The sequence below is a fragment of the Oenanthe melanoleuca genome, chromosome 1, assembly GCF_029582105.1.
Source record: "Oenanthe melanoleuca isolate GR-GAL-2019-014 chromosome 1, OMel1.0, whole genome shotgun sequence".
Taxonomy (NCBI): Eukaryota; Metazoa; Chordata; class Aves; order Passeriformes; family Muscicapidae; genus Oenanthe; species Oenanthe melanoleuca.
This window is the reverse complement of record NC_079333.1, coordinates 43,122,979-43,146,409: the sequence shown is the minus strand read 5'-3', so window position 1 is coordinate 43,146,409 and position 23,431 is coordinate 43,122,979. Positions and strand designations below refer to the sequence as shown.

General features: G+C 43.2%; 2 protein-coding genes across 3 annotated transcripts; one reads left to right on the top strand and one right to left on the bottom strand.

Moving 5' to 3' along the window:
- The first annotated feature begins 1,224 nt into the window (after window positions 1–1,224).
- EEF1AKMT1 (EEF1A lysine methyltransferase 1) lies at window positions 1,225–11,498 on the top strand. Of its 2 annotated transcripts, none has more exons than XM_056482624.1 (5): window positions 1,225–1,276; window positions 5,804–5,953; window positions 6,857–6,939; window positions 7,568–7,848; window positions 9,037–11,498. In XM_056482624.1, exons 2-5 carry the CDS (start codon window positions 5,807–5,809, stop codon window positions 9,162–9,164), a joined length of 639 nt encoding a protein of 212 aa, XP_056338599.1. In that variant the 5' UTR covers window positions 1,225–1,276; window positions 5,804–5,806; the 3' UTR covers window positions 9,165–11,498. The 2 variants fall into 2 exon arrangements, with proteins under 2 accessions (XP_056338599.1, XP_056338606.1); XM_056482631.1 differs by lacking the exon at window positions 1,225–1,276 and adding an exon at window positions 1,961–2,348.
- An 82-nt stretch (window positions 11,499–11,580) lies between these two features.
- IL17D (interleukin 17D) lies at window positions 11,581–23,291 on the bottom strand. The gene is made up of 3 exons (XM_056482610.1): window positions 23,138–23,291; window positions 22,745–23,055; window positions 11,581–15,639 (listed from the first exon to the last, which is right to left on the bottom strand). The coding sequence occupies exons 1-3, from the start codon at window positions 23,150–23,152 to the stop codon at window positions 15,324–15,326; spliced, it is 642 nt and encodes a 213-aa protein (XP_056338585.1). The 5' UTR covers window positions 23,153–23,291; the 3' UTR covers window positions 11,581–15,323.
- Window positions 23,292–23,431: the final 140 nt, after the last annotated feature.

Below are 23,431 nucleotides of genomic sequence, written 5' to 3'. Positions count from 1 at the left end.
TTTTGTCATTAATTTAGTATTTCTGTCTTCCAAAGCAAAAGTTTTCCTCTGCTCATGAATGCCCAGTGTTGGCCTGTGACCTTCTGTTCAGCCACAGTGAAATGTTGTGGCAGATGAAGACTGAGCAGGTTGTAGGTAAAACTGCAGTTTCTTACTCAGCTCACTGCTCATACAGCTTCTTGCTCTGGAGAACACGAGCAGAGTCTGCTGTTAGGTTAAATAATCTGATGGGCAACCTCCTATGAGGTGGTTTATAAAGAGTCATTGAATGATAGAAAGACAACACTATGCACATGATTTTTACAAACATCAGGCTTTATAAAGAAGGAAGAAGAAAAATGGGTGAGCTTTTTGTCTTGGGGCAGTGAGACGTACTGCTTCCAGCTCTGGGATCCCCAGCACAAGGACATTACCCTGTTAGAGCAAGTCCCAGGAAGGGACATCAGGATGATTAGAGGCATTCTCTCAATGAGGGAAGGTTAAGAGAACTGGGATTGTTCAGCCTGGAAAGGAGAAGGATTTGGGGTCACCTAATTGTGGTCTCCCAGTACTTGAAGGGAGCCTACAAAAACGATGGAGAGAAACTTTTTACATGGGTATATAGTGATAGGACAAGGGGGAATGGCTTCAAACTAAAAGTGAGTTGGTTTGGATGAGATATTAGGAAGAAATTATCTAATGTGACAGTGGTGAGGCACTGGAACAGGTTGCCCAGAGAAACTGTGGATCATCCCGAAAGTGTTCAAAGCCAGGTTTGATGGGGCTTGAAGTAGCCTGGGATAGTGGGGTTGAAACTAGGTGGCCTTTAAGGTCCCTTCCAGCCAAAACCATTATATCGTTTTATGAAAAACAAGGAAGATATTTTTGAAAGCATCTAAGAATAGGCTCGACTTCCGTTTGTATGCAAGAAAGAGAGCTTGTTCCAGCCTGCTAATGCTAAACAGAAATGGAAAGCCTGGACAGCAGAGCCGGATGTAGAAAATCCGTTTGGGGCGCTGGGCTGCGGTGCACACTTGCCATGGAGCTTGAGGGCTGCCCGTGCTCTCCCAGTCAGACAGGCCGGGTGCTGGGGCTGTGGGGCTGTGTCTCCCCCCGGCTCAGACTCCCGTACCTGTCGGACACCCCAGCGCACACGGAATTCCACAGCGCTCCCGCCCGAGCCGGGAGCTCCGCCTGGCCCCGCCGCGACCAGCAGGGGGCGCTCTGGGCCCGGTGCGCGCGGCGCGGGGGCGGGGCCTGGGCCGGGCTGCGCGCGCGCGGAGGGAGCCGGCGGGCGGTGAGTGGCGCGAGGGGCGCGCGCGGGGCGGGAGTGGGTCCGGGGCCTCCGCGCGCGCCCGCTCGTGAGCGCCGTGAGGGCGGCGGCGCCCGCGCCCGGGGAGTGCCCTCATCCCGCCCCCTCATCCCGCCCCTCCATTGCTCCCTCATCGCCCCCTCGTACCGCCCCTCCATTGCTCCCTCATCGCCCCCTCGTACCGCCCCTCCATTGCTCCCTCATCGCCCCCTCGTACCGCCCCTCCATTGCTCCCTCATCGCCCCCTCGTACCGCCCCTCCATTGCTCCCTCATCGCCCCCTCGTACCGCCCCTCCATTGCTCCCTCATCGCCCCCTCATACCGCCCCTCCATTGCTCCCTCATCGCCCCCTCGTACCGCCCCTCCATTGCTCCCTCATCGCCCCCTCGTACCGCCCCTTCATTGCTCCCTCATCGCCCCCTCGTACCGCCCCTCCATTGCTCCCTCATCGCCCCCTCGTACCGCCCCTCCATTGCTCCCTCATCGCCCCCTCATACCGCCCCTCCATTGCTCCCTTATCGCCCCCTCATACCGCCCCTCCATTGCTCCCTCATCGCCCCCTCATATCGCCCCCTCATACCGCCCCTCCATTGCTCCCTCATACCGCCCCTCCATTGCTCCCTTATCGCCCCCTCATATCGCCCCCTCATCCCGCCCCTCCATTGCTCCCTCATCGCCTCCTCGTACCGCCCCTTCCTTGCCCCCTCACAGCCCAGTCACCGCCCGACCCCGCCGCGCCCCGCGGGCGATGGCGGCCGAGGCGCGTTCGGCCCGGTCGGGGTCGCCCCGTGTCCCCCCGGGGGTTCTGTGGCTGCAGGCTGCACTCCAAGCGATGCACAGGGGAGGGGACAGCAGGGAAGGGCCTTTTCCATGAATTGTCCGTGTCCCGTCAGCCACGTGTAGGGAGACCGGCAGTTCCGAGCCCTGTCTGCGCCCTCCGTGCTTACTGAAAAGGATGGGAATGGAGCTGCCACACATCATATTTTCCTTGTGCTTGAAGTAGCCACCAGGCCTCCTGACTTTACTTTGCTGATCCAGTATAGTTTCTGCGTATTTGGTAATCCTCTGAGACCTCTTCTATGAACTTTGAGTGCCATTTGACGCATTTTGAAATTCCGGCTTTTGAGGTATCAGGGCACAAGTCCAGACATTTAGTAGCTTCCCAGTCTATCAGATCAGGATTTCTCTACCTCCAGGCAGGTGCCTGCAGCCCCTTCCAGGTGATTTTCATTACGGCTGCACACCACTGGCCAGCTGGTTTTTTGTGTGTGCTACCAACACCATGGATGATGAACTGCTTGTCTCAGAGACTGACCTGGGCAGCTTGGAAAAAACACAGATAACTAGATTTAACTCCATTTCCTGCTCTCTGTCTTTTGATCAAGAATTACTCAGAGTAAGATCTTTTCTGAAGCTGCATATGTGCTTTTTCTATTCTTGGTGAAAGATCTAAAGATCACTGTCCTCTTCCTCCTTCCCAGCGATGAACAGCATGGCTTTCCAGTTGTATTTCTACTCCATGGCCTTTTAGCAGTCTTTCTGACTGTTTTCTTATCACCTGCTCTCCACATGGTCATAAGTACAGGTGAAATAAATGTACTGGGGACCAAAGACTGTTAATTTTTTAAAGAACTGTTTCTTCTAACTTTGATGGGGTTTTTCCTCTGTTTTAGTATTTGGCTATATAAAAATAGACTTTTCACACATTACCGCCAGAAACTGTTGTTAAATACATACAACATTCTTGTGTGGACAAGACGTTGGAGTTTCCTGTGCTGCTCTTAATATCTCTTATAATTATTTTTTGTTTTTTTTTGGAGAGCGTTCACTCTGCAGTGATGGCATTTGCCTGGACAGTGCACCAGCTGATAAGAGAGATTGAGCTGTGCACAGGGGAAGGGACTCAGGAGTCTGCAGTGACCTCCACCCGCTGCACTGCAGGCCACATGGTGGAATTTGTCACCTCATTTTTCCTGTTTTATGGGTAGATCTGCCCCTTTAGGGATCAGTAGCATTCAAATTTGCCATTTTACCCTATGAACAGAGCCCTGCCTGTTCCTGTTACACTCTGTTTGAGGGAGCTTACCTCCTTTTCTGGTGTTTTCCTTTAAGTTAACTTTGACTTCACCATGAGTCTTACTTTTCTAAACTCTATGCAGTGTTCCTGAGCTGTTCTTGGAGATCTGCTTTCCCCCTATGTGGCTTTCAGAGTGCCTCTGTGTGAGGGCGGAGCGTGGTGTGCATGTGGAGGGACACAGGGCCTGGGCCAAGCAGGGACTGCTCAGCTGGAGCCTCAGGGGCCTTGGGAATTAAGAGTGTAAAGATTCCCTGAGTGCCAGAGGCACTGCAGGTTTCTGTGTTTCTTCCCATCCTCCCACAGAACTTTCAAGGTTTATTCTGGATTTGAGAGCAGTGAACTTTCTGGAAGGGATAATGAAGGGATTTCAGGCAGTAGAACTTTCTCCCTTGAAGGAATTTACAAGTCTTGTACCCATAAACTCACTTTAAGAGTTTTCTGATGTAGTTCTTAACCATGAGAATGTATTCAGTGTAATAACCTGAGTCAGTATATGCATTCAGAAAAATATATTGAATTTTGGAGGGATTTGTAATAGGTGTGCACAGTATTTCTACCATATGTTCTGAGTTTCTTCTCCTTGCAAAACCTCACAGTTAATTACTTCTTGGTTCCTAAGGCTTTAATTTACAAACCAAAAGGAAGGCTATAAAAAAATCAACTAAAAATTATTAATAGATAAAAGATGTCTATGGCAGTATGCCGTTTTATCTTCTGAAACAATGGGAAATTCTTCATCAGCAACTTTGTCTGTGAAGGTTTGGTTTCAGGCATTGATTTAGTCTTTGTAAATGCCAGTATGGGCTCACTGAACAGAAAGTCAAAATATTTCAGCTTTTGACTTAAAAACTGGAACTTTGCACCTGTTTCAATTCTTTAGTGTCAAAGCATAGATGTATCATTCAGTTAATAAAAATAATGTTGGGAGTTAAGGAGTGATTCTAAAGTTCTACCATGTGCTACCAAAATAAATTGTTGTATAGGACCTAAAATGGGTCATAGTGATGTGTATTGTTAGAGCATTGTGGCTAGAAACTGTGTTATCTGTCTGGACATACAGTAATTTCTTTTATAAATACTTTAAATAATATGTAATTTAATAATGTAAATATTCTTAAAGCATTTGTGTTTTGTTCAATGAAAAACTAGGGGAAAAATAACGATTTTGGTTTTACCAGGTAGCTTGACTCCAAAGTTCTCTTGTATGAGGCTAATGCCACAGGTGGGTCTTTGGGCTGTGAACAATTCCCTGTTTGGCCAGCCTGGCCTGAGAAGCCAGCAAGTCAATAAATTATACTCTGGAAAGGCCAGGTTTTGTAGGTAAGAGCTTTCCCTAGGTGTGTTCTGTCAAAAGAATGGCAGAGTTATCTCACAGTGCCAGGGTAAGGAACCATTTTCCCAGCAAGCTGGAAGGAGCTCTTTTAGGAAACATCATCTTGGAAGCTCTGCTACAGCAGAAGGAAGGCTGGAAGGGGAGGAGATTGCCAATTCTGGAGCTCCTCTTGTAATGCAGGGAATGAGGAGAAGAAACTCTGTGAGCAGCTTGAAATTACTGAAAATGTTCTCTCAGTGTTCAGGTGCCCAGCGGTTCTCAGTGACTTCTGCATAATGCAGACATATCCTTGTCTCCAGGCTCTGTTAAAAGGCATTGCTCGTGTGATGGTTCTTAGGTTGGATGCAGGGAAAATTTTCTTGAGAGAAGAATCTGTCTCAGTTTTCTCCAGTACTTTTCACGTGCTGAGTCCTCTCCAGCACCTCTGTTCCACGAGGTGGCACCATTTCCTGGGAGAGGCTGCTGTGCTGCCGGCCTCAGGGATGCTGCCTGGCAGAACTCACTTCAGGAGCTTTCTGAAAATGGCTGTATTTTTCCATTGGTACATACTGTGTCTTTTTGGAGCTTTTTGACTGTTTTTGTTGGATTTTTTTTTTCCTTTTAGGTTTGTGGCGTTTAGAGGAATCTTTTTATGGCATGGAAGTTAAAACCAAGTGATGCTGAGCTAGAATGTTGGTTTGCTTCATTTGGAGTCAAAATTGTGTGTGGCTTTTGAACATGGGAAGGAATGACCAATAGCTATCATTATTTCTAGGAAGGAAAGGAATAATTTCTATAGGATTTTCCAGATCCACAGGAAACCAAGAACTGTAATGTCAGCTTCCCTGTAAGAACACAAGCCAAATCCATGTTGTATAGAAGGGGAACAGTGTTGTTGCTGTTCCTGAATTCTCTGTGGAGACTTGTAATTTCCAATTGGCCCCTCACTGTTTTAAGAATGCTGAAGTAGAAGGAATAAGTTTTCTTTTGTTAGGAGGTTTTCCTAGTTAGCTGCATTCTTGGTGGAACTTGTTTTACCTCACAAGATTATGCTGTTATAAAAAACATTCACCATTGAAAAGGGTTAATTTAATTTATTTCTTTTTTCTTGTTGACATCTAAGAAAATGGACGATGATGATGACATTCCTCAGCTTTCATCCCACACGTTGGCTGCTCTCCAGGAGTTCTATTTGGAACAGCAGCAGAGAGAGGGCATGAAGACCTCCCAAGGGTTTAATCAATATTCCATTGGCTCAATAGAAGAAGACTGGGTAAGAAACTATAAATTTCAGTGAAGCACAGATAGAGGAGTAGCCCTGACTGAGTTTCTTTTGTTGCTGAATAATGACGTTAAATTAAAGAGGGGAGCACTCAAGATGTTCCTATTTTAATGGATGGCAGCACTGTAGGGAGATTTGCTTCAGTATTAAATCTGGTTATAGTTGTTTGCTCCTCATGTGCATGGGGGGAGCAAACTGAAAGTACATGGAGAGGGAATAAAGCTGCTAACAGAAGCATCTGTCCCTTCTGGAAATTTTAACTCCCCCCTGGCGTGTGATAGTAGTAAAGACTCTTCCCTGAGTCTGAGACAAGCACAGTGTAACAAGACCAAGTGATCTTTCCTTTCACATCTATTGTTTTTTTTGTGTGTACTTTATTACTTTATTTTTTATGTGGCTGTTTTACTGCTCATTTTAATTTGTGACTGATTTCTGATTGATTTCTGATTTTTCTCTGGGTTGGGGTTTTTTGCTCTACCTTTTTCTGATCAATTCTGATTTAGTGGTTTTATCCTTTTTTTTTCCTCCTGTATTGTCACTTTTCAAGGTCCTTTTTCCTCATCTGCTGAAGTAACTCAATTTAAGAGCATATAATGCTCTTAAAGTAATGTGCATCTGCGCATTGGCTTTGAAATACCTTGTCAGTGATTTGGATTACTTGGTATTCCTGATTCTGCAATTCATGCTTTGGAAACACAGGGTGTAAGGAGCCTGCTGCATATCACTAGATTACAGAAGTAGAAGGACTATCAGGAAAACAGTCACCGTTCAGGTTGTGAACTGAGGAGTTGCTATGGATGGTGGTTTTCTTCAGTTACAGCTCAGCACATGTAACTCTGCATAGCACAGCCAGAAGATTTGATGTTGTTTGTAATTGTGCATTATCTTTCTCAGCAACTGAGCCAGTTTTGGTACAGTGATGAAACTGCATCGTGCCTGGCTAAGGAAGCAGTTCTGGCAGCTGGAAAAGGTGGCAGGTAGGTTTTAATAATTGTGTTGCAGATTTAACATGTCATTTCTGCAAATATTTTGTTTCTGCTATGTAGACAGGAGCAAGCAGTTTAATTCATTATTCATTGTACTTCAGTTTTGTTCAACTGAGATACTGCAGAACTGCTCTGATGTAATTTAGTTAATAGTTTATGCTGATCTTCCTGTTTATCATTTCACTGAATGTTGTAGACTGTGCCCTGTAAAAGTTTACTGTGAATCTTTTTAATTTTTTGAGAAATACTAAGTGCTTCAGAGCATATTATTGACTTGCAATTATTTTCTTAGTTTTTGTATAATCTGTAGAACAGATGGAAAAAACTTGGTTTTCTTCCTACTTCTATAAACAATAATTTTTCAGTTGAGTGTACTTCCTTTTCTGAAACAAGACTTTCTCTGTAGTGAAGATTTTTATGTAGCATGGGGTTGAACAGGTAATGACTTTCATACTTAAGACTTTGTCACTAAAGTAATGAATTGTTAGAATAGAGGAAGAATACTTTACATTTTTGGGACTAATGATTTCCCAAAACCTCTCTGAGGACTGCTGTAGAGTATTGTTGCTGTTATTTGCTTTTTAAAATTGCAATTTCAAGTTATTGTGTGTTTTTACAGGATAGCATGTGTTAGTGCACCGAGTGTGTACCAGAAACTGAAAGAACAGGATGGTGAAGATTTTTCTGCATGTATACTGGAGTATGACAGAAGGTTTTCTGTCTATGGAGAAGAATTTGTCTTCTATGACTACAACCACCCTTTGGACTTACCTGAAAATCTCCTGCCACACAGTTTTGACATTGTAATAGCAGATCCACCCTATCTGTCTGAGGAATGTCTTCAAAAGACTGCAGAGACCATCAAGTATCTAACAAAAGGAAAGATTCTGCTTTGCACAGGTATAACTCAAAAATATTAGGTCCCCTTAAGTACCATTTTCTCTCATTCTAATGACATAGACGAATGTATATAAGACGAATACTAACTCAATAATGCTGAATTATCAGCAATTTAAGGAGGAATATGTATCCTAAGCTTTTAAGTACTTGAGTTCAACCTTTATTTTTAGCAGAAGGCAAGTTGGTTTTAATAGTTCAAGTCAGTACTTTCTTCCTATGGCATTATGAGTTTTACTGAATTTTTGAAGAATTGTAAGATCATCCAGCAAAATTCTGGAAATACAATTTTTCTTGTAGAAGGGCCACTCTCTATAATTGCAGTGATTGAAATCTGGGAATGGCAAACATAGGTGCAAGTTGTTGTTTATGTCTTAGGCACTGAAATACAGCAGAATTAATTTAAAAACAGTGATAAAAGCAGAAACCAGATACCTAGATATCTGTACTTGTGAGCCCTTCTTTAGGAAGATGCACTTACTGGTTTGACAAGTGATGTGTGTCTACCCAAGTAATGGCTTTTCTTAAACTGTATTGTTATTATTGTATTGTTATCTGAAGGCATTGGGGAAACCTTTCCAAAAAGCAAAGGATAAAACCCCTCTGCATGTACAATTTGAGGGAAGGCAACCAAGCAGGCAAAATAAAGAAAAATTAAAATAATGTGGCCATAGAAGTCCTGCTCCTTGGTTTAAGTGCACATGGCAGTCACGCACAAGGGTGGCGCTCAGAAGTTTTTCCCTAAAATGGATAGATGGTCCTTCAGTTTATTGCTCAAAGCAGTGATTTCTCAGTGTGTAGCTGCAAAAGTCACTGTGGTGTATGTAAGTGAAAGAGTAGATGTAATCTGTTTGCATTTCCCATGGCTCCCTACCATTTAACTTCCTTGGAATGTAGCAAGAAGACTGAGTTCAAGTTTGCTTTCTGTAAAAAGGGCACTGATGCCCTCTACTTATTTTTATGAAATTTCTTGGACATTCATTTCCTTGGGATGTCTTCCATTCTTCTAGATTTATTTTAAGTTTCCCAAAAGATTATGTTGTTAAGGAAGGCTGAAAGTGTAGCTGCTTTAAGCCTGCCTTCCTTAAAAAAGCCAGACTCTCTATGTATGCATTTGGGAGAAGCTATTTAAAAAGTTCAAACATTCTGTTGCTGTTTTTTCTTATTGAATGCCAATTATTTTTGCTACAGGTGCAGTCATGGAGGAACAGGCAGCAAAGCATCTTGGTGTGAAGATGTGCAAGTTTATTCCAAAACACTCACGAAATTTAGCCAATGAATTTCGATGTTATGTGAACTATGCTTCTGGGCTGGACTGATTCTCCTAAGATCATCTACAAATCTACATCTTTTTCAGTCAAGCTTCTTTCTTTTTTTTATCAGTTGTGCCGCATTTCTCAGAGCTGAAATATTCCAAGTACTGTTTTCTGGGATAGCTGGAATCAACACGGTGTGGTAACCTCTCTTTTAAACGAGTAAGCATTTGCAGTTACTGTGTTTTGTATTAGGTAAATGCAGACCAAGCAATGCAGGTGCTGAATAATGGGAACTTCTCTGTTGGAGTTGCATTTTAACTGGTAGCTTTTCCCATCAGTGACCTCTTTGATGTGATTTTGGCTTATAACAACTTGTGGGTGTTTGCCTTGCAGGCATCAGAATCATCATTGCCAAAGAACTTGATATTTCTGTAGAAATGTGACCCATACATGTCCCTTAAATCTTGAATCATAATGGCTCTGATTAAATATAGTGCCTGCTTTTAATCATTTCAATATCAAAGTAAAGAGGATCCACGGGTATGTCAAGTTTATAGTCACAAGAATGGTTATAGTTTTCATCCAGTTGTCCGGGTTTTTTTCTCTTTTCCACAGAGAGCAGCAGAGCAGTAGAATAGAAGCATCTTAAAAATCATTGAATCTTACAAGGCCACTGAGGAATAGCATATTGATAAACTCCCACTGTTTCAAATAGAAAAATGTTAGATTTTATATTCAAGGTTTGGACTATGTATCAGTCAAAATAGATGATACATTGGAAAAACTTTACATAAGTAGAGATTTTTTATAACTGGGACTTTTGTGGACAACCTTTTTATAACAGTGCTGAAATATTTTGGGGTGGAAGTTAGTTCATGAATTTCAAGGCACTCAAAGCTTTTATAATCTCTAAAAACATTCCACAAAACACAAGCACTTGTCTTTGTATGTCATACTGTGTAAAGGTTAACAGAAATGCTGCATCTACATAATGAATCACATAAAATCAAGTACTAAATTTATTTTGTGGTGGGAGTAAACCTAATTAAGCTTTTGAGATGAGACTTTTATAATAATACTCATGTTTCTGCTGTTTGGATGCAGATTTTCCCATCTGGTAGAGTAAACAGCTGAGCAGGAATAATATAAATGGATTATAATCTTCTCTCAGTGCTCAGAGAATGGTGCTGTCTGAGCTGGACACAACAGTGGTTCATTTCACCCAAGCCACTGTATCTATTCTCCCTGTTCTCCAAGAGATCTGTTTGCTTCCTGAGGCTTTTCCCTCCTCACATTTTATACCTGCTGCTTGGTCCCTGCATGTAGTGTTCCTGGGTTCCATGGTAACAGTTTTCTTGCTCTTTCACACACCTTGGTTTCTGTCAGACTGGTCACAGGTGTTAAAACGAGGAAAGTGCAGCAGAGGAAGCACCTGCAGGGAGAACAGGACTCTCCCTTCCGCTCTGTGAGCCCAGGGCCCATACAGTCTTGCCTTTCAAACCAGGTGCCATCCTTGCTGCTGAGCCAGAATTCCCTGAAAATGATTGTCCACAGGTGACATACAGCTGGGTTTAGTTGTTTTCTGGGAGGCTAGACTGTCGCTTTCATGTGGCCAGTTTGAAAATAAAGAAAACCAGAAAGATAACTGCATAGCTGTTGGCACTAATCTGTACTTTAACTGGTTTATTACCTCAGTGTCTTGCACACCAAGCAGGTGGAGACAATGAAGTAACTTACAGAACTTTGTTTTTAACTGCATAGAGGTTTCAAGTGGGACAGATGTTATTGCCAGAAGGGTTGATACTGTTCCCCTGCCACTCACCTAAATTAGAATGTGCTGTTCAAATCAAAGCCTCATCTATTTTGCTGCTTTGCTCACTGCATTTTAGTAAATGTGTGTTATTGGGCTCTCCATGGCAGAGTTAAAAGTCAACTTTGCTGACTTCGTCAGAGATGTTTCTTAAAAAGATAGAAGTGCACCATTCAATTGTACCAAGAAGTTCACTTCCAAGAAAATCACTACTGCTTCTCACATGTAGGTCAGACCGCTTTGAAAAGGGGCACTGTGAAGATGCATAGTTGTGGAACTGAGGGTACATGAAACTCTGTGCAGATGCACTCAACACCGCAGCCCGTTGTGCACCAGCTTCCCTCTTAAAAGCCTGGGGAGTGCAGGCAGCTGCCCAAGCAGAGCTTGACTGCTGGCATTTACAGCCTTCATCAGTGATTGGGAGATAAACTATTTTTGTCATACTTGATTCCAAGGAAGTAGGTAGCTTTTTCTGAGAAAAAATCCATAGTGAATTTGTGTTTTGTGGCAGCATGACAACTTCTAGTATGTGACAGCAAAACCTTCTTTTCTTCTGTAACAGATTGTGAATAAAATATCAGTGTCAAGTAGTGACTGACCTTACTGGGGTTGTCTCATGGGTGGACTTTCTGTTGGAACAGACTGTGGTGAAGTGTCAGCACCATGCCACTTTTCCAGTGGCGTTTATGACTGCACAGTCATTTGTGCTACAGCCTCTTTAACCTACTCCAGGCAGTCATGGCTGTTGCCTAGTCCCAGCGAGATTGATGGGTGTTTATACTTGCTGAGCACATCACAGCCTTTTCCCCTTTTCCTCCTGCTGCTTTCATGTTCATGTTCCCCCATGCAATTCCACGTTTACCTCTAGCTGTAGATCTTCACCTATTCAGACAGACACCTTCAGGTGACGACTGGCAAGTAAATCCAAAACTAGCATCTCAGGCTTTCTTCAGCCTTTCCTGAATGATAGGAATTTTCCAAACTACCTTAAGTTATACTACAGACAAGAAAATAATCTCTTTACCAAGGATATTGTTCTGTGTTTTGTGGCTCCTAATGTATTCCAGGGACAACCTTGTTGAAGGAAAAGATTTTCCTGGCACAACAAAAAATTTTCTCAAATCAGCTGCAGCTGCCAGATAGTTCTAGCTTTGAATTGTTTGCATTTACTGGGCCTGGAGTTGGTTCAGTGAGGCATTTCATGTCTGCCTTCTGTCAACAGTTTGTGTAGCCTTGAAGCAACTCCAGTGAACACTCCCTCCCCCGTGCAAATTAAAGGCAAGGCTGCGGCAGCTGTAACCAGAGGGCTGGAAGCTGGAAAATGTCACACCACATTTGAAGTGAAACTGATATAAATCCATGATGTGATGACCTCTTTTAAAAAAAACAATTCCAAACAAATGCAAACTACATTTAACACTCAACCTTTCCCACATGAGTAATGTGGAGAGAAAGGATATATGGAAGGATATTTTGAAGGCCAGTAAGTGTTTCTGTAGCTAACAGCTCTTGATGTTAAGTATTAACAAACAGTGGTTCACTAACAAAATATCAAACAGTTAGCTTGTGCTAAAACATAAACAGCTTTTAAGAGACACCTAACTGGAAAGCTGGATGAGGAAGCAAATTGGCTCAGCTAAAAAGTCTGTCACAGAGGAAAAGGAGGGTTAAGAAGGGAAAATGGGCTTCTGAACAAAACAACATAGAGATGACTGAACCATGGGAAGCTTTCTGCACTTGTTGCAGTGTGACAAGGAGGTCGCCAACACAACCGCTCTGTTGATCATGGAGATTTTGCAGTTCTCAAATACTTTCAGTCATCAAGTATCTGAAACTTTCTATAAGCTAAAGCATCTACTTTTCTGGATTGGAGAAACTGATTATGTTCCATTTCCATGATTTTAGCTTGCACCTCCCAGGAATTCCCTCTAACTCTAGTTACTTGAAAACCTCAAAATGATGCGATAACTTATGTCTGGAGGATAAGAGAATTGCAAAAAAAGGAGATTTTTTTTTTCCTTCCACATCAAATATATCCATGTGCTCTAATAACTAATTTGTTGCAGACAAATTTGTGTAACAAAAGTGGGCAGACAGTGAGTTCTGCTGGAGGGCCGTGTTCGGCCGGACTTAGCTGGTAGCCCCTCCAGGTATTCAGTAAAATGTCAGGTGCTGCATGGTTGGACATTTTGCTGTTGTTGTTTGGGGTCATTTTATTGCCTGTTAGGGTGAAGACTTTGCTTTCTATGCTGTGGAGTCTGAAGGTTTAACTTCACACTGCCTTAAGTGTATCTGTGGAGAAAAACCTCACAATGTAATGGTGAAACTGGAAGGCATTAGGCTATGGAAACATCACCTAGTGTGGTGTTTTTCCAGTTTTTCTCCAGGGTCACCCTCCCTTTTGAGCCCTCTGGTTTCCATTTCCCACTGCTCAGAAGGTGAGACGTTCCTCCACATTAGGGGGGAAGGAAAAGAGGTTGTAACTGCTGCAAGTATTTACATTCTCTGGGGAAAAGGTAACTACCTATAATTGCTAGCAACAGCCAGGCAATTAGCTGTTCTCTGAGTAGTATAAACATTTTATGACCATCTTTGAACTCACTTGGAGGATCCCCTTGAGAGAGAAGCATCACAATCCAGGAAACACAGATCTAAAGACAAGGAGAATTGAGGAAAAGCACCTGCACAAAAAACACAGCTACAAACTTCAATCTAACATCATGATGGGAATCTTTATTCGTTTCTGGAGTTCTTAAAGTTGTTTTAGGCTTTGTAAGAAGTTTCACAGATTGTGCTGCAAAAATACTGTTATGCTAGACTGAGTCAGAGAGAGCACAGTCAATAATTATGCACCAAGACACAGAGTTATCATATGACTTTTATTCTCTTAGAGAATCAACTTGTTAATTATGATTAGCTCATAGTCCATCCATTCTTCACGCAACAACACTCCAAAGAAGAGTGCACCTATGTAGTGTAGGGGTTTTCTCTGCTATGAACTAAGGCAAATTTTGAGACTTGTGATGTAGCAGATATATTGCTGCTTATGATGTTTACTCTGTAAAGATATTGCAGTCATGATCTTTCAGCTGGGAAAGAGACTCTCTGTTGTGCATTCGGAGGTTTATCCATTTTGGCAAGCGTGGCCCTCTGAGGAATTATGTTTGTGCAAGGCATGCTTGGTCATTCCTGATTCTCATTCACTAGGCTTAGTCAACTTCAGTCTCCTCTTCTGGAAATGCAAGTTTTGGTGTTTGCAGGGTTTCTGGTGAGGGCCTGCCATCAAGTTCCATCAGCAGTAGGCTGCATAGATGGAAGGCTGCCCATCCACAGAGCATCAGCTTTTGCAGGTGATCATCTGTTACATGTAGCATAAGGAGAAATTAGTAACAGTAATTGTAAAAACCAGTTGGATTTAACAAGTTTGGATTGGCTGGGACTCAACTCAACGGCCTCTTGTAGGATCTGGAAGTTAAGACCTGGCCTGCTTGCTCACCTGCAGTGCACCTGGGGTGAAGCCCATCCTTGGGACTTACTTTTTAGCAGGGAATCTCCTCTCCTAAAATGAAAAAGGTTTTGACCTTTCAGCTGCATGGTACACAGTTTCATCACAAGGAAGTTAAGCAGTCAGTGATGGATGAAATCAAATACAGAATTACTGGGACCCAAACTGTGTTTCTCCTAATTGATATTTTCTGTTAGATAATTCTGTTAATTAGACTTAGGCCACATCAAGAAAGTCTGCATTTTTACAATATTCTAGCATGTTTTTTCTCAACACCTTTGTACCCTTAGCAATTTGGCAAGTTTAAAAATAGCAAGTGCATAGAAAATTGCTTCATGAATGACTCCAACTCAGCAAAGGTTTCCTTGCTGTAGAGTATAAATTAGTCAAGGGGTTAACAGCTCAGAGGCAAAGCTTGGAGTTTATGCAGTATAAAGGGAGGCTCTCCTAGCCTGAGAAATTTTCCTTTTAACTGTTGATTTTTAGGTGGCTATGTGATTTTTATATAAGGGCACTTAAAAGTAGAATATAAGAGATTCCTTAAAAATATCTACAACCAGTAGCCTGCTATAGTAGTAGCTACCATGTCTTACAGTTGCATCATCTTCTAAAATTTACTGTGAATAAGCAAAGATAAAATGTTCTGCTCTTAAAAAAAAAAAAAAAAAAAAAAAAAAAAAAAGCTACTATGGAGTTTGCAGCAATGAACAATGAGTTTACATGAACTAAAGAATTTGAATGAAATGCCACCTCTAATGATCTGACTTGGACTTTCCATCTTATATCTGAAATAACTGTAAGCAGAAAAAGAGGGTGACTGAGTGCGTTTGCTGCTGCAGTGCAGTTTCCTGAGGTGGTGAGGTGATGATGTGAGGCCAGTACTGAAACATGGCTTTTAATACATTCTTCATTCCGATGAGGGCTTGTTCTGGCCCACCAACAGCTTCACTTCTTGCTTATCTATGCTGGAATTGGCGCTCTCTGCTTCCTTCTCCTGCTCAGGGACGCAGGTGCAGCCCACGGGGATGGTGATGTAATCCTCGGTGTAGACGTAGCGGCCCCCGGCGCAGGCGGGCGTGCGGCGCAGGATGACGGTGGGCATGAACACCGGGGTGCTGCGGAAGTGCAGGCTCTCCTCGCCAAAGATCCCCATCAGGCAGCCTTTGCACAGGCAGTAGGCTTCGGGAATGTACTTGGGGTATCTCGTGGGATCATAGGAAATCCTAGAGGGAAGCAAATAAAGGTTCATTAGTGCCTCTAAAACCAGGTATGCTCATCTGGAATTATATAATCTTATATATTATTATAATTATTATATCGTTATAATAATTGTATAATGTTTTTGTTGTCTTCGCCGGGAAAAATAGCTGTAGCTGTTGCTGTCTGGTTTCTAATTTGTAAAGTATAAAGCAAAATACATGAACAGCTTACAGAACTGATTAGGTCATACAGTGCACATGGAAGTATGAAGTGTCTGGCTTTCTGAATTGTGAGATTCAAGGATTTAAACTGAGTGAGTTTTGTGGTTTGGACCAAATGGGTGAACAAGGCATTAGGCACTTGGGCATTTCTAAACTTTTTATCTGCCTTGAGTTCTTAAAAAGCTGATACAAATCCTTGTTAACATTATTATTGTTAAAGCCATGACATGATGTTTTAAAATTTAGCAATTTAAATTGAATTGAATTGTACTATTATTTCTGCAATAGGTTTTTCTCCCTAGTATACTCAGGGTCATGAATGTGCCTTCCCCTTGAAAGCAGAACTCTGTATTGCTTTTTCTACTGAATCCTTCTCTAAGGACAGAAGAGCAACATTTTCATGCCCACACTGAGATAAACTGTAACTTGCTGGGGTGGGGCATCCACAGTTTCTCTGGGCAACCTGTGCCAGTGTCTCATCACCCTCACTTCTTAATTCTTCCCAGGATCTGATCTAAGCCTGCCCTCTTCCAGTTTAAAGCCATTATTCCTTGTCCTATCGCTTGTGAAGAGTCCTTCTCCAGCTCTCTTGAGGCCTTCTTTAGATACCGGAAGGCTCAGCCTGTTTTTATAGGAGAGGTTCTCCATCCCTCTTATATAAATATAAATATATATATATATAAATATATAAAATATAAATATAAATATATAAAATTTAAAGAACTGTTTTCCTCACAAATAAATCTGACCAGTTTTCTTATAGCCAGACATCTGTGATGTAGCAGATATTTTTTGCATTGCTCCTCTGTCCCATTTATACTTGCTTACTTTCCCCAGGAAATACCTTCATGTTACAGGATCTCACTCCAGTGTGAAATAAAACGTCAGCAGAAGGGAAGAAAGGGGAACACAAGCCTTTCTACTGTGATACATTCCCGTTTCAAACTCAAGTGTGAGTAATTTCTATGGTGGATTGCCAACTGCCAAGTTATTGTATTTCCTCTACTGTATTATCTCTAGCACCTGGTTTATGATGTTACTGGAAAGCATGAACATTCTTCTGCCTGCAAACCTGAGAAGTTTCATTCATAACAGGAGAACACTGTCACTGGAATCATAGTCTACAATCATCTTTCTCCTCCAAATTCCCATGTGGACAAAGTCAGGTATTAATGGAGGGGTTTTTTTGAAAGATGGTGTGGCTGTGGCATGGTTTTCTACTTTCCAAGGGAAAAAATCTCTTCTATTACTAAGTTCGATGTCAATACATCATGTGAGGACTGGAAGGAATCAGAGAGAATCCAAACTTAATGATGGTTTCAAAATATAGATGTGGTTTTGCATCTAGACCAGAACTTCAAGGCTGAAGCCTCGAAGTAATACCTCCTGAAATTAATACCTTAACTCAAATGTCACTAAAATTTGGAGCCATATATAAGGTTCTGCATCTTCAGCTTAAACCTGTTCAGAAAAGCCATATAAATAAGAACTCATTCGTGTGTTTCTAGGCAACCCAGACCTACTTGGGTTGAAGCCACTAAGAGACACCAGTAACACCCAGCATTTAGCTGAATAAATGCAGTGGACCTGCTTCCTTCTGTTTGCATGAACTGAGCTTAATCACGCTGTGCAGAGAATGACCACTGCCTCTGCTGCTGTAGTGGGATTCCTCTCTTTACTCCAACCACTATAAGTCATGTTTTAACATCTCCTAGAAGAGGGTAAGCATTTTTCATTGGTTAATTAACCAGGTAAAAATGCATGCTCCAATTTCCTGCTACATCTTGCCTACACTCCTGCTACATCTTGCCACTGCTGCAAACCAGACAGCCCAGACACTTCCATGAAGATTGTCCCTGTCCTGTGAACTCAGGTCACCGCTGTGTAAGGCTAAGTTTGCCTCGCCAGCAGTCCTGGTTCACAAGTGACAGGAGCAGTGAGCTGTGCTGGGCTGGTCTATTCCCATCTGCTGCAACAAGAAGCAGGTTTGTGCGGAACTGGAACTGCTAATGAAGTGTGACTCCGCTGCTTTTCCTTATGACCCTATGAGCGCTTTGAGAGCTCCCAGTGAAAAACAAACTTCCTGCCATTTATGTACTAAGCCTGGAAACTCAAGAGAAAACTTTCTGTCAGAAGTAAAACTTTTGCAGAGACTTAATCTGCTCTCTCCTGTACCACTATTTTTTACGTAGTATTTTTAATAATATTGTCACTTTGTCATTTCCAAGCTTCTGATTCCGCAGGGTCAGATGCTGTGCTGGGGCAGGGAGCTGACTCTTCAGAAAATCACTGGTAGCACTGGGCTAAGAGCTGGATGTTATCAAAAGTCTAATAAGCAGATCATCATCCCCTTCCTTCACACTCTGAAATACTTACAGGATTAAGAGCTAACAGCATTTTTTCCCCCTTGCCAAGACATTTATTTCCCTATAGCAGGTGTTCTTTTGTTCATGTTATGCTTGGTTTATTTTATATACAGGCAGCAACATAGGTATTACTACTATAGGTAGCACAGTGCTTGCACAAAAGTAGCCCAGTGCTAACTGATTTTCTGAAGAATTGTACAAACATGCCAACTAAAAAGGATGTCAACTTTGCATACCCTTGTATCCTTTCCTTTGGCTGCATCTTTGGGACATGCACACTGTGCTACATGGTAATGTTAAATCCTGGAAAATGCCTTGGATCAGCTTCTAGAAAATCACTGGAATATTATTTGAAGGAAAGCCCTCCTTTATGACTTTGTTCAAACACACTGCAGACAAGCTTGGCTTTTACCAGTGAAAAATGACTCGTCTGTATTACTTTTATTAAGATTTTATGTAAATTAGCACTAAACCAAGGATGCTTATAAATTGAAACTGTTTCTTGAAAAGCAGAAAAAACAAGCTGGGCAATGTTTGAGAGTGGGATTGGCTAACTTGGCTAACATCATCAGAGCAATACTGACAATAAGAATTAAATCTTTGTAAATTAACCATTAGTAGATGCAAGAGCAGGCCCCAGAGGCAGAAACAGAAGCCACAGGATTTGGAAATTTAGAAACATGAATGACTTCTTGAATACACATAAAGAAAGTTTGCTAAATTCATGCAGAAGTGTGTTTGCAAACTAGCTATGATAGTTATTATAGCCTTAAGATATCAGAAAATAAAAATAGAGCCGATATATACAGCTGGTTAATGAAAGTCATCTGGGCTCTGCAGCACCATGAATGGAATCACAAATCAGCACTACCTGTAAAAGTGCTGCTGACTTCAGCAGATCAGATTTTTCAACATTTGCTTTGAGCTTTATGATCAGATCCCCACAAATATTTAGGCACACATTTAAAATTAATCCTGTTTATAATGGCTCTTGCCCATGAGCAACTTCTCTGTGCATCTCTGGAGCTCTGCTTGCACTGCTAATGATTCACCATGATTGTGGTTTCTGTAAATGTTAACAAGAGCCCTTGTCCTGTGCTGTCAGCAGGGTCTACAGGTCCACCCATATCATTAATTCATGTTAAGTAACTCTGAACCATAGCAGTAGACAAATGGCCCATGCCAGAACCTCCTTGTACAAGAGGCTTTCTGGATTTCATTGACTGTCCATGTAATACTGCTGAAAAGGTCAAGCAACCCCTGGATAGATGTCACAAGCTGGCATACAGTCCGCCTGATGATTTCATGGAAGGACGATTTCATGGCAGAGCTTCTGCTGCTGGCTCTATTTTTTAAAAAACATGAGTAATTTGTAGCCCAACTTCCTGAACTGCTGAGCAAATCCAGCGTGCTCAACTGGCTTCAGGGAACTCTGCTGTCTCTTTATAGCTCTGCAGAGCAAAGAGTGATTTGTGTGATTCAGCTCTGTGCCCTGAGTTATATACTGATCTCCTGTGGCCACCAGGATGGAATTTCAGTATCAGACACATGAACTAGTATTTTTCCCCTAACTTTTGCCTTAAATACCACCTGTAGGCTGCTGCTAGCAGCAGGGTTGGGGACCAGATGGATCTGTGGTGCAATCCATGTACAACTCCTGTATCTCTGTGTTGCAGGCAAGCCAAAAATTATGTAAGTCTTGATTTTTGAATGACCAAATTAAAAGACCAAGTAATGGAAAATAAATAGCAAGCACAGAACAAAGACAAGCAAAGAAGCCACACAAGGATTATCTGAGCTTTGAGCCAGTCATACCTAATTCTTCCACACTTAGAATGATAGGCTTGGGATACTGATGATGCAGTACAGTCAACATTATACACAGCTCTCTAAGTAATATATCTGATTCTTTCTCATTAATGCTGATATGAAAAAAATCCAGTTGTCTTGGACTGAGCAGTCATGTGAACAGGAGAATTATAAGCAGCAGCGTTAAACAGCTGGGAGCAGGTGCCTGGGGAGATATTCAGGGGAAGGTAAGTAGAGCCAGACTTAATATCTTTATTATTAATGACCTGGAATAGGGACTATAAACAGTATGTTAATGAAATTTGCAGATGGTAACAATGGGAACTGCTGCAACACCAACGAAGACAGAAAAATGGCACAAAGTATCTCAGGCATTAAAAGCATGTCAAAAAGAAAAAAGAGCCTTTATGCACAGAGCAGAAATGAATTGCACTGTGTGTCTTTAGGTGCAGAAAAGAAGCTGGAAAGGAGGATGTCTGTGAGACACTGGAATGGGACAGGCATCTTGATGCTAATTTCAAGTAGTCAAATTCAGCCTTTGAGCAGTGTCCTATCAGGGCATACAAGAGGGGTCTGCCTACAGTGAATTTATTTATGAGAATTCACCACTAGAACAACTTTGGTGATACAGAAGGCAGTTCAGGAGACAGCAATGAATCTGTGAAGGGGAGCAATTTATGAGGAAAAAGAATTAAATACAAGTAGGCTTGTCAAGAAAGTGCTGTAATACAGAAGAGAGCTGTGTGCAGCTTTTCAGATTAACACTCCAGCCATGGAGAAGAAATTGTTTGGATTGTATAAGTGAAATTGGTTAGCCATTGACAAAGCATAAGGGGACATTACTTGCAGTCTTTAATGGAGAGCCATGTGTCCCTTTCAAAGATATGGAATAATTCTAATGGGATTAAGGAGCTTCCAGGGTTCCCAGTTGAAGACCAAAGAACAAAATGAATTTTCACATCTAGCTTCAAAGTCTATGAGATAGCAGGTGGTAAAAGCTAATGCACATTAGCAATCTTATATTTTACACTTTAATTACACATCTTGAGATATCTGCTGCTGTCTCATTGCACACTAATGATACAGTAAAAATGTAGTAACAAAAAAAAGCTGTAAATGAGATCTGTTAACTAGACAGAGTACTCAGGCCTCTTTACTCTAGAGAAATATTTTTCCCTCTGAATATAATTTTAGATTTTGCTTTTATTGGTGTAATACTTCTTCCCCACTATCTTTTAAAATTCCCAGCTTGGAGATGTCATCAAGTTACTTGTATGTGAATGGTTAGTGGTCTGTCTGAAAACACTTTGATAAAAAGTACAGTGGGTTTGCCTGTGTAAGCCAAGCCCCAAAAAGCAGCTGTTTCTCTGTTAGGAAGTAAGCCTAAGAGTTCCAACTGAAAATAAATACCTGCCCAATGAGAGGTAAGGATGGAAGGCACTGTTTTCCAACCAGAGGAACAATTCTCTGATAGCACTAGTATTTTGCAAAACCACTGTAAAAAATACCTGAGCCCAATGGTAGGTGTTTTGTTCATGGTATTTGCTTTGTGCACTCTTAGATAGGCTTCAAAATCCTCTGTCTTCTTAGAGAAAATGTATTGCTAAAAATACTTTGCTTATGAAAGGCATACTCGGCAAATAAACCATCTTTCTCTCAGTAGGATTACTTCTTACACTAAAAGCGAGCAAAACCCTTGCTATAAAATAAATATTTATTGGAGAGACTAACAAAGAGATAACTGTTTGCTGAATACACAGGAACGGCATCAAAGTATATACCAGGGATAATGTATAAAAAGTAGCAAGAAAGTCAGTTTCTGCTAAATTTGCACATTTTAGCTTCCTGTTGTCTGCAGTCCTTAATAGAAACTGTAAACAGAACTCAGTCTTATTCAAACCACCAGAAGACTTCATAGTCTTCTAAGAATGTGATCACACACTGGGTTTAGCACACTAGATCAGTGGTTTTCAAGCTTTTCCCCCAGAGCTCCCAATAGAAGTGCAGACCCTTGCTTTGTGTATTAACCAGCCTCACGACAAATTTACTTTACTTAGTTGTTTTTGTGCCCCCTAAAAATAGTCTGTCGGCCCCCGTTTCCACCTCAGGGGAAGAAGGTTTGCAAAGCACAGGTTGAAAGCACAGGTGTAGAATATTCTGTACTCTTTGTACTCATTCCTTGCCTGTGCTCCTAAGCAAAGGGGACACGGAGCCCCTGGGAGTGTTTGGCAGGTGAAGATACGACTCTATTGGTAGAACACAGACTGTACCCTGATGTATTTTACAAACTGCTAAGCGTTTGGAGTTACATTTTGGGGAAAGCATCTGAGCCCCTCTGTAGCTGCTGCAGAGTCAAGAGGTGATGGTCCTTTGCTGAGGATCCTCTGATTGTCACATATGACAATTTGCCCAAGCGACTTTTTGAAGGTGGTCTGTGCTGACGGGTGGGTGTGGATGTGGGTGTGAGCTCCATCTCACGGCTTGCTCCATCTCATTCCTTTCTCTTTTTGCCCATTAGACATATTAGTTGTTTTTACATAATTACCTTATATCGCCTACTTAGACGAGTGCTCTAGCACCTTTCCTGCCGGCTGCTGTCTGGTGCAGCGGCTGCCCTCGCCTTCCGAGCCGCCCCGAGCAGGGCGCGGCAGAGCCGGCGGAGCCCGGGGACACCGCCTGGGCTCCTTCATCCCCGAGGCGGCCGCACCCCCTTCCCCCGCGCCCGGAGTCACCTGTACGCCCAGGGCGATGCGCTGCGCAGGTTCACGGGGAGCCGGACCCTCTTGTCCGCGGGCGGCCGCGCCCCGGCGGGGCAGCTGGCGTTGTGCTGGCGGCCCGGCGGCTCGGGCTGCAGGGTGTGGTGGAAGGCGCTGAGCATGCCCGCCGCCAGCCGCCCGTACAGCTGCTCCAGCAGCTCCTCGGGCCGCTCGCCGCAGCTGCGGGTCCGCGCTGGCCGCTGCTTGTGCGCCCTGGCGGCCTCCGGGCGGAGCGGGAGCAGCGCGGCGCAGAGCAGCGCCAGCAGCGCCGCCAGCGCCGCCCGCACCTGCAACGACGCCGCCGTCAGCGGGATGGGGACACCGGGGATACCGCGCCCGCCGCCACCGCCCGCAGCCCCTTACCCTTACCCTGCCTCGCTGCATGGCGTCAGGGCTGCTTCTCCTCCGGGGAGCCGGGAGAGCGGCCGCTGCCGCGCCGCGCCGTGCCACTGGCTCTCCCGGCGGAGGAGCTGTTGGAAAAGTGCCCCGCGCCTCACTGCATCTCCCCTGGCCTCGCCTGCCAGCAACATGTTCGGCGGCGCTCACGGCGGCGGCGAGCGCTCGGCGCGGGCCGGTCCCGCATCCCAGCGCTGCCCGGGGACATCCCGCACCACCCCGCCGAGCCACCCGCCCGGCGCTCCCCGCAAGCCCGGGAATGCCGTC

Excerpts from the sequence above, each read along its gene's own strand:
- IL17D (XM_056482610.1), bottom strand. Across the intron at positions 15,640-22,744 it reads GCATCGCCCTGGGCGTACAG|GATTTCCTATGATCCCACGA; the intron begins GTGACTCCGGGC and ends GCTTCCCTCTAG.
- EEF1AKMT1 (XM_056482624.1), top strand. The coding sequence starts at position 5,807 with ATGGACGATGATGATGACATTCCTCAGCTTTCATCCCACACGTTGGCT. Across the intron at positions 5,954-6,856 it reads GCTCAATAGAAGAAGACTGG|CAACTGAGCCAGTTTTGGTA; the intron begins GTAAGAAACTAT and ends TATCTTTCTCAG. Across the intron at positions 6,940-7,567 it reads GCAGCTGGAAAAGGTGGCAG|GATAGCATGTGTTAGTGCAC; the intron begins GTAGGTTTTAAT and ends GTGTTTTTACAG.